This window comes from Monodelphis domestica, chromosome 2 (genome assembly GCF_027887165.1).
Source record: "Monodelphis domestica isolate mMonDom1 chromosome 2, mMonDom1.pri, whole genome shotgun sequence".
NCBI lineage: Eukaryota > Metazoa > Chordata > Mammalia > Didelphimorphia > Didelphidae > Monodelphis > Monodelphis domestica.
This window is the reverse complement of record NC_077228.1, coordinates 55,604,709-55,626,322: the sequence shown is the minus strand read 5'-3', so window position 1 is coordinate 55,626,322 and position 21,614 is coordinate 55,604,709. Positions and strand designations below refer to the sequence as shown.

At 40.5% G+C, this 21,614-nt stretch overlaps 1 protein-coding gene across 11 annotated transcripts in view; it reads right to left on the bottom strand.

The window, feature by feature from the left end:
- C2H1orf226 (chromosome 2 C1orf226 homolog) overlaps positions 1–21,614 on the bottom strand; it is a 420,186-nt gene that overhangs the window by 81,707 nt on the left and 316,865 nt on the right. For all 11 annotated transcript variants that reach the window (XM_007480659.3, XM_007480658.3, XM_056815458.1 and 8 more), the window contains one exon: positions 1,506–1,614. In XM_007480659.3, the coding sequence (XP_007480721.2) occupies positions 1,506–1,614 (109 nt within the window). The remainder of the gene's footprint in view (positions 1–1,505; positions 1,615–21,614) is intronic.

Genomic DNA, 21,614 nt, shown 5'->3' with positions numbered 1-21,614 from the left:
GTGTGTTCTGTGTTCAAGTCACTAAAGTCACTAAGTTAGGCAGAAATGAGTGAGTATGGCTGGCTGAGAAAGTCCCACACGTCCCAACTCCAAGCTCTAGAATCATGGAACAAGGTTGGGTGGAACTATAACCTCAACAAAAGGTGCCTAAAATTCATCCCAGGCTTTGTCTACATATTCTCAATGCAGAATTCTCTCTCTCTCTCTCTCTCTCTCTCTCTCTCTCTCTCTCTCTCTCTCTCTCTCTCTCTCTCTCTCTCTCTCTCTCTCTCACCAGGGTCACATTTTAATTCCTGAATTTTACTTTTCAGCATCAAGATCACTACATATATACAAATATTATAAAATAAGCACAGTGGCATTTTTAATACAAAATAAATTCTGTTTTATGGAAGCAGAATTTTCCCCATAGTTTGTAGCACTGCTAAATAACCACAAGCAGGGCTGTGCTGGTAAATGTTTAATGCTTGGCTCCCAAAGAGGGGTGGGAGGACATGTATACATGACACTTCAAAATTTGATCTGAATGATTAACATTTTTGTTTCTTTAAATGTAAACAATCACCAAAAGAATAAACAAAGTCCTGATTTCTGGTGTTTGCCAATTTCAGTTGTAAATACACTGAAATTTTAGCAACTGGCCATTAGGTGGCATAGTGATAAAAGTCTGGATTCAAGAAGTCTTGAGTTCAAATGTAGTCTCAAATATTTATTAGCTATGTGAACTTGGGCAAGTCATTTAATATTTTTGCCTATTTTCCCTCATTTGCAAAATGAACTAGAGAAAGAAATGGCAAACAGCCCCAGTATCTTTGCCATGAAAACTCCAAATTGGGACAACAAAGACTCAAAACCTACTTACCTCAGTTTCTTCAACTGTAAAATGGGGATGTTGATAGCACTTATCCCACAGGGTTGTTATGAGAATCAAATAAGATGATATTTGTAACTGGCATATGGTAGACAGATTAATAAATGCCTATTCTGTTCCCTTCTTTTTGAGCCAGTACAACCTGTCTCCAAAACACCCCTGACTATATCTGGCAGGATAAGAACACAGGAGTTAGAAATAACATTGTCAACCCCAAAGCACTAATTTTAGAGAGGAGAAAAATGATGCCCAAGGATGCTATATTGTCTAACCCAAGGTGATCCATGTAGACTATAATAGAGCCAGGATTTAATCCAGGGACTCTACCTCCAAACCCAAGGCTCTTCCCATTAAATCACATCATCCTTCAAACTCTAGATAAACTCAAGATAACTTGGGCAATGCTGAGGCATGTCAGATGGGAAATGTTCAAGAGGAATTTCATCTGTGTCTGACAGTAAAGGAGCCCTCCTCTAATTCTTGGGAGCCACCAATAAGGAAATAAGGCATTGTGGGATGGGGCTTGCTCTGGACAAAATGATTTTTACAAAATTAAATTTATTAAATAAATTTAAAATAAAAATTAATTTTAAATGATTAATTTTTTAAAATAACCAAAATACTAGCCCTTTACCTTCTTCTTGGACTTAAAGACATTACACCTGAAGACGTTGCTGGAACCATCTCTGGCAATGTAGCTAAAGATCTTTAAGTCTTGAGAATCATGAGAGACGTAGAATATCCTACAAGGAAAATAAGCAGAGAGAAATTAATTAAGGAGGTGATTATAATCAAATCTCTGATACAGAAACCTCTAGTGTCAAACTGAAGATAGAACCAGATGAGGCCACACAATTAGAAAAGATCTGACTCCCATCATGAGAAAGAAAGTTAGTCCTTGGCAGTCCCCTTCCCAACAGATTCCACAAGGGGGTTAGGGAAAAAGGGGAAATAGTAACTGGTCCTCAGCTAGTGGTTAACTTTTTCCTGATGATTTGTGGGTAAGTAGACAAACCAATTTACTTGTGGGTTGGAGAAAATTTATGTTTATATTTATTTTATATTAAATATGTATTTATTCTATAGTAATTTATTTGTAGATTGGAGAGAAGTTGGGTTAGCTTGGCGAAGAGAGGAATTAGAAGTCAGTCACAAAATGTTAGAGTTGATACAGATTTAAGAGATAATTTAGTCTAATACCTATACTTTATCAGAAAAGAAACAGGGACAACTAGGTAGCCCAGTGGGTAGAATACTGGACTTGGAATCAGGAGGCTTAAGTTCAAATTTGAACTTCAGACACATTAGCTATATGACTGATAAAATCACCTAAATCTTTATCTGCCTCAGTTTCTTCCCAGGGTTGTTTTGAGGATCAAATGAGATGTTTTCAAAGAGCTTACTACAGTATCTAGCACATAGTAGGCACTTCAGTGTTTAAAATTAAAAAAAAAAAACTTTTCTAGGAGAGAAAGGGAATGGAAGTGATTTGTCGAAAGTTACAATTCCAGTTACTAGAAGAAGAAAAGTATGGTCAAACAGAAAGCATGTTCAATAAGAAATGTGTCATAAGGGGCAGCTGGGTGACTCGGTCCTGAATACAGGAGGTCATAGGTTTGAATTTGTCCTCAGACATTTCCTATCTGTGTGACCCTGGGCAGGTCACTTACCCCTATTGCCCATCCCTTATTGCTCTTCTGCCTTGGTACCAACACTTGTATTGATTCTAAAACAATGTAAGAGTTTAACAAAAAGGAAAGAAAAATTCAAATGGTCCAAATCCAAAGAATAGTCATTAATAGTTGAATGTCACCTTGGAAGGCTGTGGTGGGCCAGCAGTTATGAAGACCCAAGTTCCAATCTGGCCAGGGTGATTTAATCTTCCTTTCCAAACCTGCAGGCTGTGGGGACAAGGTAAAGGGGGGGGGCAGACTGGACTGGGGTACCTATTCCACAATTACTCAGATAAATAACTAAACTGTTCCTTAAAACCAGGAAGCCAGAGAGACAGTGATCCATGGCATGTCAACTATGTCAAAAGAAAGAAATGCATTTCCCCAGGCTAAGGTACAGCCTGAGAACCACAGAGTCTCTCAGGATCTCAACTGTGCTTCCCCTCCCTCACCTCTCTGTCAGAGAGCTTCCCTGATGGCTTTGCCATCTGTGATGGGGCAGCCTGGTTTATTGCAAAAGGAGAAGTGGGGTCCATTCCTCTCCCTCAGTTCAAAAAAGCTTTTAAAAAGAGGTTTAAATGACTGTTTATATAACAGGTAGAGTCAGAAAGCCCTCGGGCTGCTGAGCCTGGCACATTTTCCCCCCCTTGGGGTGGGGGGAAGGTTTGAATGGCTGTGGAGTTGTCCTCACAAAGTTCAGGCTGTAAATTGCTTCTGTGACAAAGCCATCTGTCTGTGTGCATTTCTCTATGTCATCTTTCCTCAATAATAAAGCAGGACATAACTTATTTTTAGAATGATCAAATAGCCCCCTTGCCTTTACATAACCTGACAACCGAGAGCTGAACCACAACCAGAGAGACAAGTTAGGAAACTCAGGAGCAGCTCAAAGATGGCAGGTGATGGCTGAAGGAACACACTGACATCCAGAAAGGGAGAAGAAGATGGCCTTGACAACCAAGGCCAAAGATCCTTTGGTGCTTTGACTCTGCAGGCTGCCTCTGCTAACTTTAGGTTATCACAGCACATAGTAGGAGAAGGAAACACGCATTTATTAAGTTCCTACTATGAGCTAGGCACTTTATAAACACAGCCCCCAAAACAAATGAAGAGGATAACTTTGGAACTCTTTTCTTTGCTTATGAGGTGGGCATATTTACAAAGTCAATACATCTGTGTAGCCCCCATCCTTCTAAGAGAGACTCCTGAAGGGGCACTAGATGGCTCAGGAGATAGAACACCAAGCCTGGAGTCAGGGGACCTGCCATGGATCCATGTTTCTCTGGCTCACTGGTTTTAAGGAACTCTAGTTACTTAGTTGCATTATTATGGAATAGGTGCCCCAGGTAGGATCCTAGTTCAAATTTGACGTTGGATACTTCCTAGCTGTGTAATCCTGGGCAAATCACTTAACCCTGTTTGCTTAGCCCTCACTCTTCTGTCTTAAATTTAGATAAATATAGATAGATAGATAGATAGATAGATAGATAGATAGATAGATAGATAGATAGATAGATAGATGGATGAATAGCTAGTTAGCTAGCTAGCTAGCTGGAGAGAGAGAGAGAGAGAGAGAGAGAGAGAGAGAGAGAGAGAGAGAGAGAGAGAGAGAGAGAGAGAGAAGATAGAAAGTAACAGTTAAAAAAATATGATTGTGACCCTGGACTTTGGGATTGAAAGCATAGAAATTAGCTGGTATTATAGCCAGTCATCCACAGTATGCCTGTGCATGCACTATTCATTTCCCTCCCAAGCAGGCAGATTTGGTTTGTTCAGGTGCTTCCACACAGAATTCCTTTGCTTGGAGCAGCTTCTTTATTTATTATTTTTTAATGCCCCAAAGACAGAAACCTAGATTTAAAACCAATAAGAGAGCCAGGAGCGTGAGCTGGCATACCTCGGAGACATGAATGTTCTGAAAGCACAAAGTTGGTGGAGGAGGTGAGACCAAGGTTAATCTTTACCTTGATGGACAAAGGGTATTTTCAGCTAATCTGATGACAGTCTTTGAGTGGGTACAGCCATTCTCCCTGATTCAGAGATCTCTGGAGACTGCTCTCCTATGGCTGAGTTTCAGAAATGTAATATATCGGTATTAAAAGCAAACAAGCTCTAACTAAAGAAGAAAAAAAAATCAACTATCTGGCTTTGAGAAAGTTTCCAATGACCTCCCTTGTCAGCAAATTGCCCTCCAGACTTGAAGCATTCTGGGTATAAAACCCAAAGATCACCCAAGAGCCTCAGTCCACAGGACTAGGTTGGGGAGGTAAACATAGTAAGATACAGGATTTCTCTTCTTGTTGACTCTCACATCTCAAGTCACTATGAATATACTTCTGTAACAATGATTTTCCAAAAATGGGAACCAAGGAGTCAACTAATGACAGGAGAAGAAGATGGACCACACCCAAGGATATGCTAGTAAATGTTCAACATCAGGTTCTCCAACAGGGAGAAAAATATGTGTGGAGGACACATGTTAGTTTAATCTGCATCATTAACATTTTCTCCATCACTTACAGTCCAGACAATCAACAAAACAATAAATCAAGTTCGGATTTGTTGTCTTGGCCAATTTCTGAGGCATAAATACTCACACTTAAAATTTAATGAGCAGCAGCAACTGTACATTCTATTCTTGGAGTAATCGCCAAGCCTGGAGCTTGTTCCCATCATCCCCCCACACTTAACCTCCCCTCCTTTTATTCATGTACATTCCCATTCCTCCCTTCCCCTTCTCAGACTAGTTTTGCTCCAGACCAGATTTTGTTCTTCTGGAACCTCCCATCTCTGGCACAGAATGTTGTGTGCTTGGGCCTTACATACCCCCTGCAACCTTGCTAATTGTGTGACTTCCTTCCTGTGGCACAGAAGGTGGAAAGTCATCCAGAGGCACTAGTAACACAAGCCCCATCCCTTACTTCGAAACTCCTACTTTTGACCTGTGTTATTGCTCTCCCAGAGAGGGGCTGCTCAAGTCAGTCCTACAAATGGCAAGTAAGAGCTTTCAGAGTATGAATGTGGAGCCAGAGCTATACTGCCCATTGCCCATTGTCCATTGCCCTAAAATTGGAGCCCGCTATCCTTGTGTTGGGGTGATATTTTTGGTCTCCAGCAGCAACATGGAGCCCTTAGTCATGAAGGAGACAGCTTAAAGTCCCACTGAGGAGAGATGGGAGGATGTTGGGACAACTCCTCTGATAGAGAAGACAGGACCCCAACTAATTCTTGTACTATTTCAGAAGCAGGACCAGAAAGCGGGGATCACTAATGCCAAGAAAGAATCTCTACAGAAATATGATTTGAACTCCCTTTCTCTTCCTGCCATGACCACTGCATCTCACAACATTCTATGCTTGGGTACTGCATTCTTCTCTTGTTGTCTCTGTGCTCCCACTGGTGCCTTCTCTTGTCTCTGTGGATCCACACCTGGACATTCCCTTAGACTTCAAGCATTCCCTGGTATGGGAGCTAAAACAAAGGCCTCCAGCTTTTAGTGTCAGTGACCATCAATGTATCAGGGGCAGCTCTAAATGAGTAGGGTGAGGGCTCATTCAGCCTTGGCTCAAACTTTTCCAACCCTTACTTCTTAATTACAAGTCCACAGACATTTACCAAGTATCTATGACATTCATTAACTCTGATTGTTCAAAAAGTTATTCTGAATATTCTGAGCTGGAACCCGGCATCCCAAAGCTTCCATCTACAGGGTAAAGTTATATGGAGTAAACCTGACATTTCTGCAGGACAACCCTTCATATACTTGAAGGCAGGGATCATTTTCCTTCTATGTATTTTCTCTTGAAGGCTATATACCTCCATATTTTCTCTAGCTGTGAGTCATATAACATGTTTCCAATCCCATCACTAGCCTGGTTGCTCTAATCCAGATGCTTTCCAGCTTCATAAAATATCCTTCCTAAATGTGGTGCCCAGACTGGGAACCAGATCCTCCAGAAGTGCTGTGGCAGGTACAATATGCTCTCCTGTAACTGCAGCATATGATCTCAGTGGCTTTTGGGGCACCCAACTTTGAGCTAGCTGGCAATGCAAACTCCTGCATCTTTTCCATGGTAATTGCTGTTCACTTGTGACTCCCTCTTTGTTTTTACAGTTGAATCTTTATATTTATCTCTATTAACTTTACCTTGTTCATTTGTGATAAAAATATAAAGCCCTACTTTGCTGCCTAGTAGGTAGGTACTGCAGTACAAAGGCTGGACCTGGAGTCAGGAAGATCCAGGTTTTAATCTAGCCTTGGATACATACTAGATGTGTAATCATGGGCAATTCTCCTCACCTCCTGTACCTTAGTTTCCTTATCTGTAAAAAGAAGATAAGAATATCACCTAGCTCCCAGAGGGGCTATGAGAATCAAATGAGATAATGTTTGGAAAATTATTCAGCACAGTTCCTGGAATATGATAAATCCTTAATAAATTCATTCATTCATTCATCCTTTCTTTCTTTTTCCTTCCTTCCTTTCTTCTTTCTTCCTTCCTTTTTTCTCTTCCTTCCTTCCTTCCTTCCTTCCTTCCTTCCTTCCTTCCTTCCTTCCTTCCTTCCTTCCTTCCTTCCTCTCCTCTCCTCTCCCTGTCTCTCCTCTCTCTCCCTTCCTTCCTTCCTTCCTTCCTTCCTTCCTTCCTTCCTTCCTTCCTTCCTTCCTTCCTTCCTTCCTTCCTTCCTTCCATCCTCCTCTGATGCATGATCACAGATTGGCAGTGATGTTGCTATTCTGAAGGCAATGTCTGCCAAAGCATGGCAGGTCCTATCAAACTGGAAAGGTTTGGGTTTATAGAGCTACAGATCTATGTCTGTCATCTGAGTTCTGGTTGGGTTGCCTGAAACAGGCAATATTTTGTTTTTTTGGAACTGGGAGGTAGGGATGCAATGATAGCAATTCACAAAGACCTCACTGAAGGGTTGCTATCTGCCAGGAGAGGGAGTAACCACATCAACTTATATTGTTTGTTTGGGCCAATTATCCCCCCCTCTCTCATGAGATTTGGGGACCTTGATTCTATCACCCAGCACATTAACTATCCCTACAAGCTTTCTATCACTCATTAATTTGATACGCATGTCATCTATGTCACCATCCAAGTTATTGGTGCATATCTTCATCTAAGTCATTTAATCAAAAAATCAAATGGAAGAAAGACAAGTGTAGAGCCTGGGCATCCCACTAGACACTCTTATCCAGGCCAATATTGATTCATTAATTACCGCTTGTCAAAATTAATTTAAGTCAGGAAAAAAAAATTCTCATCCCTCTGTGATAGCATAGTCCTGACTAAAAGTAGACTGGTCTGGACATAACATCTTAAGCCATAAACCAGGTTGAATCCTTTAATTTAATCAAAGCAGGGAACAAGTTAGTCTTTCTTCCTGAAGTCCAGACAGTGAAGAAGCCATGCTGGGTTTACAAAGATCCTGGGTAGTGTCTACAGCCCTGCATCATCTATTTTATTCATTGTCATTAGTGTGCTCAGTTATGTCTGACTCTGTGATCCCATTTGGGTTTTTCTTTTATTTTTTTAAGCAATAATACTGGAGTAGTTTGCCATTTCTTTCTCCAGCTCACTTAACAGATGAGGAAACTGAGATAAACAGACTTGCCCAGGATTGCATAGCGATTAAGTGTCTGAGACTGAATTGGAACCCAGATCTTCCTGGCTCCACTTTCCTACCTAGCTGCCCCATGCTATTGTATAATATAGAGCTCTATCTATAGCTGGTGGGGGATGAGGCCTTTTCCTATACCTTTTCCATCTCATTTAGACAAGAATAAGAGAAGAATTTTGCCTCTGGAAAAAAATGAATTGCTTTCTTAAATGGGATCATTAAAGAGGGATTTCATCACTCTCCCAGCAGTATCTCTTGTTTAACTCTGTTCTGATAGGTTCCTAGAGTGTTTGGCCTTGGCAGTCTGAATTTAGATACATCCATTTGGGGAAGAAGTTACTTATTAATGTTCTAAGGAAAGAAGGCATTTAGAGTAAGTAATTCAAGGGGCTTTTCATAAGCTCCTACTTTGGGTCAGGTACTGGGCTAGGTCCTATATAATTAAGCCAAAGACAGAAAGAAGAGTTCCTGCCCTCAGAGAGGTGACATTCTCCTGGGAGACCATCATGAGTGGGAGCATGTATTTTGGTAGATAAGCATAAGATCCTTTGAGAAGGGAAGAGATTACAGCAAGGAGAATGAAAAGGAAAAGGTATGAGGGGAAGGGAATGGCTAAGCTGAACCTTGAAGGAAATAGGGGATTCAGAGAGGGCTTAAAGGTTAGGAGGATGGACATGGCAGGCAAGGAGGAGATGAGTTACCAGTGATTTTAGTGGGAAGGAAGAGTGCAGAAATGGGAATAATTTGAAACGAGACTGGGAATCCAGGTGGGAACCATATGGGGGGTGGGGAGGGCTTGATATGCTGGCTTGAGGAATTTGTAACATCCTAGAGGTAACATGCTGGTGATTTTTGAGCATGGGAATGCCACGGTCAGATTCTGCCGAGAGGCATTCATTTGTCCTGTGTCAAGTGAATGGATTTTAGAGGAAAAGAGAATGGATTCAAGATGACCAGTTAGGAGGCTACTACAAGGCTTCTGCAATGCCTCCATATAGTGAAGGCTCGTTGGAATGAAATGTTGAAGCCAGAGATGTTATGGGCCTGAACTAGGGCAAGGTTTAGGAGTAAGCTAGTGAGCTCCTTCTTGGTCGTGGGAATGTCCTGATGGAGATGATGGAGATGTCAGAGGGACATCCATCAAGCTTCTCCTAAAGCAAGACTGGAATTTTAAAGTGCGATTGGTAATAATAGCTAGCCAGTGCTAGCTAGGCACCATACTAAATGCTTTACAAATATCTCATTTGATCCTCATAGCAACACTGGGAGGAAGGTGTTGTGCCACCCATTTTACAGATGATGTGAAGTGACTTGATCTAGGTCACAGAGCTAGGAAGGATCTGAGGCTGCTTCTGAATTCAAATCTTCCTGATTTTGGGCCCATATCTCTCTAGTGAGTCATCTAAGAACAGGGATGAGATTTATGAGATTTTGGGGCCATCTGCAAAGAAGTGATAATTAAGCCTATATGAACTGCTAAGATCATGAAGAGAGAATTCAAAAAGAGACAAGGACCCATGGCAGGGCTTATGGGAACATGCAAAGTTATAAGGCAGAAAATAAATTATATAATCCAGCTTCAGGAGAGGTATGCCCATGACCTCAGATACTTCCTAGCTGTGTGGCCCTGGGCAAGTCACTTGACCCCCATTGTTTAGCCTTTACTGATCCTCTGCCTTGGAACCAATACACAGCATTGATTCTAAGATGGAAGGTAAGGGTGTTAAAAAAATAATGGATATCCAAAAGAAACCATTGTTGGTGAAAGCCAAAAGAGGAGAAAGGATAGGGGAGGTTCACACTATCCTAGGCTTCAGAGATGCCAAATAAAATGAGGACTGAGAAAAAGATTTAGTAGAAGAAGATTGGAGCAAATTGTGGAAGCCAGAAGAGGGGTGTGTGTGAGGAAATGGAAGCAAATGAATATGAATAATTAAAAAAAAAGAAATTTGCTCTCAAAATGAGAAGATATAAAGGATAATAGCTTGAGGGGATGTCAGGGTCAAGACAAGGGTTTTTGTTGGTTGGGGGGGGGTTCATCAAAGGGAAGATGAGTTAACAATGATCTAAAGAGATTGAGAAAAGAGATAGGTAATGAGTTAATCTTCCTTTTCCCTGATCTCTCTCTATAGGATGCTAATGATATAAGAAGCCATCTTCCCCAAACAAAATATTTATCTGAAGTGACTTTGCTGTAGGGTATCTTTCTTTTGGGGGAAATGAGATGTCTAATGCTCAACAAAGGAAGCAGAGTAAGTCCTAAGTAAGCTCAAGCAGCCACCTGACAATACCATGCATCAACATAATGGCAAAGACTTCTCTCCCATTCCAGAGCTTTGTTTAGGGACTGTTATATGTGCTGTGCCTATCAGTTGTTTCTAATTGCCTGTAGGAGTCAGGGGTATAGTGGCAAACTACAGGTAGGTCTGGGATCTCCAGTTGAGGTGCCAAGGCTTTGAGAGGTTCTTTCATGCTGATGTTCCATCGATGGAGAAGCCCAGGTACCACAGAGGAACCTACAGAGTTACTTCCAAGGACCATGGCAGTTCCTGGGAGACAGAAGCCCAGTGGTAGCAATTATAAGTGCTCTTCTTGCCTTTGGCAGTTTTGGTGCCAGGTGACTAGCTACATCAGCCTCTCCTTCTAGGATACCTTTCCCATACCCCATACAATTGCCACAGTCACAGGGTTCTATCAACAAGTCAGTGGTTAAGTCAGAAAGAAGAGTTTTGCCCTATCTGTAGGCCCCCTTCCTGTCTTGGTGAACTCTAGACCTAAACCCTGACTCATGTCCAGGCATCTGGAGGGCAGATGCAATCAATCCCATCCAATTGCAGGTGACACTATCAAAAACACATTTTACTTTGATTAGAGCTAAGCTCTCCCAAACTGAAAGGGTTTTTGATGTACAGCTTGACAGATGCAAACCTTCCCTCTTGCTTCTAACCTGCACTTACTGTTCCATAATTAGGAGACAGATGTGATGAGTCCCCGAGCTAGCAGAATTCTCTCCAGCCAAACAAAGCTACCAGTTTTCTTGGCAGGTGTGATCTGAAGGAAATGAAGGGCAGGTGCCCCCTCCAGGAGCTCTGCTTGATGTGATTCTGATTCCCTGCCCTGCTGAGAGACATAGTGCCTCTTCCTACACAAATGGGTGGAGGGATCTTTAGATAAGATATGCAGTGTCACATATACCTGTAATAATGTGAGCCTGGCATAAAGTGCCTCATGCATTCATAGTTGGTGCCCATATTTGTTGAGAGCTGAGGAGTATGAGGGTCCTAGGACCTGTCTCCAGAGATAGCTTAGTATCTGACCTTAAGTCAAGTCCATTTAGCTTTTCTGTACCTCAGTTTGCTCACTTGCCAAAAGGGAATAGTAACTGTTTCTACTGTATACTAGTAAGATACCATCTTTTGTGTATAGATGATAAAACCTGAAAGGCTGTATTGTGATGGATAGTAAATCAGCCTCAGAGTTAGGAAGACCTGGGTTCAGTCTCTCTGTCTGTCTGTCTATCTCTCTCCCTCTCTCTCTCTGTCCAGCTCTTCTCTCTCTCTCTCTCTCTCTCTCTCTATATATATATATATATATATATATATATATATATATATATATATATATATATATATATGATCCTGTGTAAATCACAACCTCCAAGCACCCCCCAAGGAATTCTCTAAGACTCTAAGAGTTTCCTCACTGGATGTTTTTTGATACCACTGAAATCATGGCTCTGGATCAAAAGAAAAAAAATCTTATCCTTTATTAAACAAATCTTATCCCTTATTAAGCTCTAAGCTCCATGAGGACAGGAGTTTGGTTTTATTTAAATTTTACAGGTTCCTCAGTCCCTAGCAAAGTACTCTAAATAGAGTAGCACTCAAATGTCTCTTGCTTTTGAAACACAGACTGTTGATAACAGCACTTCCTAGATGTCCTAATCGATGTCCAGATTTCCTGGCTCTGTCTGTAGTCTCATTCCTTCAGTCCTCCAGATATATATATGGATCAGGGTGCCAACAGATATAGGAGGCAACCAGCCTGCTTCCATTCCTGCTGAAGACATGCTGTGATACTCCCAAAGCTCAAGTTGGATGTGAAGCTAAAACAGTGTCAGCAGTGGCTTACCCTAAGGGCTCATCGCTTTAAGCATGCCATGATGATTTTTCTTTTGGGCACCTGGAAAGCTCATTTGCTGGAAAGTTTCCTTATTGGAAGTAATAATTCCTGATAGGAAAAGGAAGAATAACTCTGGGAAAAGAGGCTCATGTCTATGTGTCACTTCACTGTTCATATCTATTGACTGCTTTACATATATTAAAAATGACCAATAATATTTGATACCATGAAGTAAGCAATGCAAAAATTAGTCTTCCCTTTTGATAGAGGAGAAAACAAAAGACTCAAAACCATATAATATGGTTCCAAATTCAGTATTCTTTTTCCATTATGACAAAATTACTCTAGCTATTAATTCAATTTTCTCTTGCTACAGTTTACCCCTTGTTTTGTTGATGACCTTCCTCTGCCAGTTTGAGGTTCTAAATCCTGCTCTTCCACTTCCTCTGTGACTCAGTTACATTTTCAGAATTATTTACTGTGAAGTAAGGAGGTCACGATTAAATAATAAGACTCATCCCTGCAAAATCACTCATCTGCCTTACTTATTTATTCATTTACTTTCTGTCTTCGAATCAATACTGTGTACTAGAATAATGCAGAAGATTGGTAAGGGCTAAGTAATGGGGGTTAAGTGACTTGCCCAGGGTCACAAAGGAAGTATCTGAGGCCAGTTTTGAACCAGTCTCTAGGCTTGGCTCTCAATCCACTGAGACACCTAGCTGCCTCATTAATTTATGTGTTGTACATGATCCCATGTTGGGCACTGATTAAATTATCTCTTTTCATGGGCTTTCCCACTCTAAATATAGAATCCCTGAGCTGGGAGAAAACTTAAGAGAAATTCTACTTCATCCCTTTGTCTTCAGGCATGTGAATGGTCAGACTATGGAGGAGAAGTGACTTTTTGCCGAAGCCCTCCAGGGTCAACAGATCAGAGCTTCTCTTAGTTCATTTCCAATGCCTTACCACCTCAGCTGTCAAGGAGATCTTTCTTATGTCGAACCCATTTGCTCTTCTTCAGATATAGAGGAACTAGTCTATCCTTTAACCCCTTCCCCTCTAAAACTCTTTGTATGTTGCAAGATTGTAGTTCCTCTCTCTTCTAAAGTCATGGGTACATTCAGAAGGTCTCACATTCACTAAAACACTCTCCATATTTACATGGAATTCCTTCAGAATTGGCCTTTTACGTGAGCTTTCCCATTTTGTCTTCCTTCTCTACACATTTATGATAGGGATGTTCAAAAAGGTTGAGAAATAGATTTCCTTTACCTTTAGAGAGTTGTGGGTCTCAAGAGAAAAAAAGGAATTAAGGTAGGACAAAAGAATATTTTCTATTGATGAATGAGATGAATTCCCAGTCACTGAAGGTGTTCAAGAAGAAATTGGACGACCATTCCCTGAAGACATCATAAAGAGAATTCATGTATGGGATAGGAGATTGATCAAGATCAGCTTAATTATCTGTGATGCTTAAAGGAAGAGTTTTTGTCCAAGAATAAGTTTTCCTCCTTCAATGAAGAAGGCAAATATTTTAAGGAATACATTCCCAGACAGAACAATGTATGAATGAATGAATGATTAAAGCATTTATTAATTATTTACCATCTGGTAAGCATCGGGGACATAAATAAGACAGTCACAACTTTCAAAGAACTCACATTCTAAATAGGGGAGACAATACACTTAGAAGGATTCAACTCCATGGTAGACAGAAAGTTCCAGGGGGTCCTTAGGGTACATTGTCAGGTCAAATGGCAATGCCAAGGGGTCTAGAGGGCATATGATGAGGCAATCAGTGGACCAGAGGCTGTCCACCTAATTAGATGTCTATCTGATTAGAGGTTGTCATTTAATTAGAAGGAGTAAGAAGTAGAAAAAAAGTTTTGGATATCTAGGTAGGAAAGATACAGGATCAAATTCCACCTATTTGTTAAAGCTTGATCAAGTCAATAAACTTCTTTCCTTTTTTCTAACATGGGACTAATGACTAATTCACTAGATTATACAAAAACAGAAACCAGTTTCATTTTTATGTTTGTATGTATGTATGTCAAGCACCCTTCATAGATAGAAAGTTGGAAGAGACCTGAGCAACTATCTATTACAACTCTCTCATTTTACCAATGAGAAAAGTGAGGCCCCAGGATGATGAGTGATCAGCCCATAACCACATAGGTAGAATGAGTCAGAGATGGGATTTGAACCCAAAGCCTTCTAATTTGTCCTGCAGCAAGTTTAAGACCATCAAATATTACATGTCCTCTTCCTACCCACTCTGCCAAGTCCTTGTGCCTTCAGCTTTTGAGATAGTGTTTGCTGACACTCCCTTTTCAGTCTCAGATGAAATATTAAATGTTGGAAGACACTTAAAAGATGGTGAAATCAAAGCTCAAAGGTAGGTGACTTGTCCAAGCTCACATAGCTAATAGGTGATACCAGGACATGGAATTAAGGTCATAGGATTGTGGAATTAAAGGTAGAAGGCACTTTGGAGGCTGGTTAGTTCAATGTTCTTTTGCAGATGAGGGAACCAAGAACAAGAGAGTTTAAATGATTTGCCCAGTCATCGAAATTGTAGGTGGCAGAGCTGGGATTTGAACTCAGAATCTAATGACCCATCTCCTATACCACCCTTTCTCTCTTTCGTTGCATGCTGAATAAGTGAGATGAGGAGAAGGGCAATATAATTTCTCAGTTAAAGGAACATATTAAAAACTCCATAGCAAAATCCATCTTTATTAATCCTGAAATTGCCCTTGTCACTAGTTATTTGTTCATTTCCCTTCCACAAATAGGAGGCAAACAGAAATATTTCATTTTTGGAGGGGGACCTCAGCCCAGGATATCACTAGAGCAGGGAACTCTCTGGTAAGGAAGGTCCTTCCATCTGTGCAGATTGAAGTGTCTGACACTTGATAACTTAGAGATCTGCCAGGGGCCACCTAACTTGCATGTGACAGAGGCAAGACTTGAATCTAGGCTTTCCTGCCTTCAAAGCCGTCAGTCCCCTCTACAATGTGACTTTTTCCAGGGACAAAGCATAAAATGGGAATCTCATGGCCTAAGAGAAAAGGCACTGACCTGAGTTCAAATTCAGGCCTTTCCTGATTAGCCTGGAGCCAGGTACTAAACCTCAGTTTCCCTTTGGCAAAACAAGAATGATAAGCTACAAAGCATTATCAAACTCATAGGAAAGTGCTTTGTGAATGTGTTATAATAATGATAATAATAATAATTTACATGGGATTACTTCCCCCAAACCAGTGTAAGTGGGATATTATATAAACGGGATGGAGAAATAAGGGAAGGGATGGGTGAGGACAGACAGTAACACTAAAGGATCTACTGGGATCTAGTTCATCAACAGAGTTTTCTTTTTGCATTTGGTTTGTTAAATCTATTTTCATCAGCACAACAAGTTTAATTGCTTCCATGGGTCTCTGACCTTCCATCTTGGAGCAAAGGCAATTGACAAATTTTAGTCCATGTGCTCCTTGCCAAGAAAAAGCTCTCTCCTTGGGATTCTCCACCCCTCCTTTTCTTTAAAAAAAAAAAAAGCCAAATAATCAGAGTTAGGAGCTGCTGCTACATTGCATCAGATCACTGGCCCCTTGCCTGGAAGGTCAGTCTGCCTGTCTGGAAGGTGATGGCCTAATAATGCACCCGGTTAGCTACAAATGACCCTATTCAATTTGAAGTTTGGCACTAATGGGAGACCCAGAACCCACAGATAAATGGCATCTACTGACCACTCAGTTGCCCTTCTACTGTTCCCTCCTCTCTTTCCCTCTCCCCTCAAAGAAGCTTTTATCAGAGTTGTTAGCAAGAAACAAAATAAACAGATTTACTACTCAATGTACCTTCATTTCCCCCATTTCTTGGGGCTCATGAATTAAGAGGAATTTGAGGCAAAAGACTGACAGCAAGGGAGACGAGGCAAAATAAGTCAGAAGCCTGAATGACCCACAAAATGGGATAAGGAGACCCCTTAGTAATGGAGAGCTCATGGTACAGCGAGGGTCAGTGGAAGGCAGAAGAGAAGAAGCCATATTTACAAAGGCAGGATGGCTGAATGGACCAGAAAGCAGGAAGACCCTGGATCCCACTCATGTCCCTACTAGTCCCTGATCCCTGAGTAAGTCTAAGCAAACCCTTTCACTTCCTTGCAACTCAGTATTTCCAATCATGATATAATGTTGCACGGTAGCTCTTTGGAGGCGTGGATTAGCTACCCCACTAGGCTTTACGGTAAGGATACTAGAACTTGAGAGTTGGAAGAGGTCTTTATGGTCTCATCTAGTCCAAGCCCCTAAATGGAGCATGGATACTCGTCCAGACACCACTTAAATATTCTTAGGAGCAGGGAATTCGCAATCTGTGGAAGCAGCCCATTCCATTCTGAACAACCCTAACAATTGTGAAGTCATTCTTTAAAATGAACCTAAATTTGCTTCCCTGCAACTGTGACCCAATTGTGCCAGTTCTGCCCTTTGGGACAAGCAAAACAAGCTACTTCCCTCTTCCACCAAATGACACTTCAAATATTTGACAATAGCGATCACATTCCCCTTAACATCTTTTCTCCTCCAGAATTAACTTCTCCAGTTCTTTCAACAGGCTATTGGTGACCTGATTTCTGGGACATGGTCTGACCACAGCTATTACCTCCTTCATTCTAGGTGCTGTGTGCCTCCATTAATGCAGCAAAAAATCTCATTAGCTTTTTAGGCTTCCCACTCAAGGGCAGGCACCTGACTTGGACATCAAGGTCAGCGATTGTCCCCTTGACTCCAAAAAGGGCAGTTTAAGCCTGCCTGTTCAGCCAATCCTTTGCCACTCCCAACAGTGTGCAAGTGCGTATGTGTATTTGTGTGTGCATGAATGGATAAAATTTATGTAACATTATATATAAGCATATATGTTTATATTATGCACACACATTCACATATATTTATATATTTGCCTTCCTTTCAAAGATCTCATTTTTTAAATGTTGCTTTAATTCAAATGGAAAAAATCAGGGGTTCAAAGACTAGCCCTGTTCATGAATACATATATGTGTGGTCATGTGGGAGAGTAGAAAAAATAGTGTTTTGGGAATCGTATGACTCCTGACTACCACTTACTCATTGTGTGACCATTTTTCCCTTTAAGTTACTTAACAATTAATGAAGATGTTGGACTAAATCACAGATTTCAAGCTGGATGATCATCTTATCAGGCAGGCCTTCTCACTTTGCAGAACCCGGGGACCAGAGAAGTTAACTGACTTGCCCAAAGTTAAAGTAGTAAGGAGCTTACTGGCAAATTTGGTATTCAAAAGCAGAAGCTCTGACTTTGAATCCACTGCTTTTTGTCGTTATTTTCTGTTGATTTTGATGATTTGTACCATCTTCTCCAGCTTTAACTCCTAGGATATGGCATAAAAATGTATACCAATCTGGATTATATTCATATCAAGGCCAGGGTCTATTCATCATTGATTAAGCCAATAGTAATGACAAGGTTTCAGCTAGGGATGGAGTGTATCTAGGAAGGATTTGTAAGCATTGGCTTAGATTATCTTGCAAATGTAGCCCAAAGGACTTTGCACTAGAAGGTTGGAAACTGTCCCTGAATATCCATGAAACCAGATATGGAATCTACAGTACAGAAGTTCAAAGGAATCAAAATCAAAGAAAGGGGCTATCAATAAGACCTATGGCCTCAGACACAGATACACAAAGGCACGAAATATAGGGAACAAGGAGGGAGAACTAAAAATACCAAATCAAAGAGGCAAACTTGACCACATGGTTTTCACTGAGGCTTGGTAGGATAGTTGAATGACTAGAGGTAGCTTTGGGTCAATAAGCTTTATTTAAAATAGATAGGTAAAAGGATAGAAACATATTATATTATATTATATTATATTATATTATATTATATTATATTATATTATATTATATTATATTATATTATATTATATTATATTATATTATATTATATTATATTATATTATATTATATTATATTATATTATATTATATTATATTATATTATATTATATTATATATTAAGTATCATATATATTATATTAAGTATTTTAAATATACTCGTGTAAAGAAGTCTTGATACAAGAGGAAGGAAGTGGGATGAAGACTAGAGAGAGGAACACTAAGCTATATTATCACCAACTGGTACTATAGGTTATCTGGACAAAAAGGAGGGTAAATCTTAACTCTAAGACAGAAAGATGATAAAAGTAGTGATGGGAGACTTATATTATCCAGGTTTCAGCCTAAACTCTCTCACCCTTTCTGCCAAAAGTAGAGCATCTCATTGGAGAGCATCTGATTAATTTTTGGCTTAGTTTAATGAAATTTCACTTAAGAAAATGTAGAAGAACCAAGGAGGGCAATTGCTATGCTCTACTGGATTCTTAAGAACTTGTTGCTGTAGTGGGAATAGGACACTATTACACCTTAGAAACTTTGAAAAAGGCAAATCCAGGCAGATTCTGATATGATCCTTGGATATTTTGATAAGAGAATGCTAAGGTTTGGGCAAAAAAATTTGATAGAATCCCATGGACAACTCTACAAGGGAAATAAATCTATGATGAATAGGAAGCTGCCAAGAATGTGTCACAATGTGACACACTTAAGTGACATGCCAAGGGTCACACAGCTGGGAAGTGTCTGAGGCCAGATTTGAACCTAGGACTTCCCATCTCTAGGTCTGGCTCTCAATCCACTGAGCTATCCAGCTGCCCCCATGAGGAGCAAATCTAATGGAATAGAAAAGGGGGAATTATCCAATGATGCTTATCAATGCACAGGGAATTTTTCAATCAACTTAAAAATTTAAAAAGACAGGGAAAGAGGACAGCTATGCGGCTTAATGGATTGAGAACCCCGCCTGGAAATGGGAGGTCCTGGGTTCAAATCAGGATTCAGACACTTCCTAGCTATGTGACCCTGGGCAAGTCACTTAACCCCCCCTGTCTAGCCCTTACCACTTTTCTGCCTTGGAATCAATACATAGTATTAGCTTAAGATGGAAGGTGAGGGTTTTAAAAAAGAAAGAAATGAATGCCAGGTCTGGAGTCAGGGAGACTTGAGATCACATATAACCTGACATACTTACTAACAACAAATCCCTTAACCTTTTTTCCTTAACTGTAAAATGGGGATAATAATATCATTTACCTCACAGCTTTATTGTGAGGATGAAATGAAATCACATTTGTAAAGCACTCAGCATAGTGCCTGGCATGTAGTAGGTGCTCTATAAATGAGATGATGATGGATGGGGGGGGGGTCTTTTCCTATTTATAGAATTAATCCACAAATGTACTCTTTCCCTACCCTCCCCAAATCACAAAAGGCATCATCTCGGAGACAGACATGTTCACACAAATGAAGTCTTCCATGTTTTCAATCCTTCTTGGATTCAAATACCCTCTCTGGAGGTAACACTCACAATTTATCCTTCCGTTATTAATTCTGTAGCTGTGTATGATGTTCTCTTGGTTCTACTCATTTCACTGTTCATTATCCCATGTAGTTCTTTCCAAGTTTCTTTAAAATTAGCCTGCTGCTCAGACGATGATAAACCACTAGAGATTTTCAAAAGCAGAATGGGTTGAATCAGGAGGTATGTACACCCTCTTTAAAGGTTTCCAATGGCCACACATCAATGTTAGAAGAGTGATTTGTTGTTCATATCTGTTGTCCCAGAGGGTCTCATATTCATTCTGTGATTCTATATTGCATATGCAGGGCCAATCAAGTGAGTGTATCCATATTATTTTGCAGTACATTTTCCTCTTAAGAGACTCTTGAAGCAATCTGATAAGCATCAATTATAGCAAATACAATTGCCAAACTTTTTCAGATGATAAAATGAGGTGCAACATCACAAAACCTCAAATCCTTTCAAGGGATTATAGTGGAACCCATTCATGTCTCAAAGGCTCATTCATTGCCTCATAAGTTTAGAAATAAAAGGGACTTCCTATCTGTGTGACCCTGTGCAAGTCATTGCTTAGCCCTCATCTCTCTTCTGTTTTGGAACCAATACAGAGTATTGATTCTAAGATGGAAGGTAAGGGAAGAAAGGAAAGAAAGAGAAAGAAAGAGGAAGAAAGAGAAAGAGAGGAAGAAAGAGAGAAAGAAAGAGAGAAAGAAAGAAAGAAAGAAAGAAAGAAAGAAAGAAAGAAAGAAAGAAAGAAAGAAAGAAAGAAAGAAAGAAAGAAAGAAAGAAAGAAAGCAAGGAAGCAAGGAAGCAAGGAAGCAAGGAAGCAAGGAAGCAAGGAAGCAAGGAAGCAAGGAAGCAAGGAAGCAAGGAAGGAAGGAAGACTTTAAAAGCCAGCTAGTCTAACTTTCCCATTTGACATATAGATACATTAAGTCTCAGAGAGGTTATAGGACTTGCTCAAGGGCACACAGACTTTAAGTAGAAGAGTTGACATTTGGACCTAGGACAAGTCCAGTGCTTTTTTCATGGTACCACACCATCTCTTGGTCTGTTGGATGAATGTGCTTGACAGCCTCCTCTCACCCCAAATCTCTCTCTCCTCCACTGTGTAATAATTACCTGCTCAAAGACAATGCTTAATTGTGTGGGTGAGGTTTTCCTATTTGGGTCTAATTGGATATTCTATCATTATTAGTATTAAAGATGTTCTCTCAGGCGGATCCTGAGGGACTGCTTCCATGACTCCAGCTTAATCAATCTGGCTGCTGTCTGTGCTCCCCACTGTGGATATTTCTCCATTTCCACTCCCTTCCTACTTATCTCCCCCAAACTGAAGTTTTCCCTGTGGCTTTCTTCTTTACTATATCAATCAATTAATGAGCATATATTAAATGTCTGGTGAGTGCAAAGCAATGTGCTGATGGCCATCTGTCTGGGAATGAAACTCTCCAAATCTCATCAGGCAAGTCTTCTGATAGCAGATACCCAGGTCAGTGCTGGGCCCGTACTGGAAGCCTTTTCAGCTTATGCTTGGTGGGCTTCAATTTAAGAGAACACAGGATCATCTCTGGGCCACAATTAGTCAATTAGGCATTAAAGTAGGACTCTGGTATAGGCCATTGTCCATATTCCAACTCCAACTCCACTCACCCTCACTTTCTCTCTCTCTGTCTCTCTGTCAATGTCTCTGTCTCTGTCTGTCTGTCTGTCTATCTGTCTGTCTGTCTCTTTCTCTCTCCACCCCCTGCTGAACTAAATCACCTTAGTGGACAATCACTAGATTTTAGAGTTGAAGGACTTGGATTTGAATCCCATTTTGCCATTTGCTGTGTGTCTACAAGTAAGTCTTTTATCTTC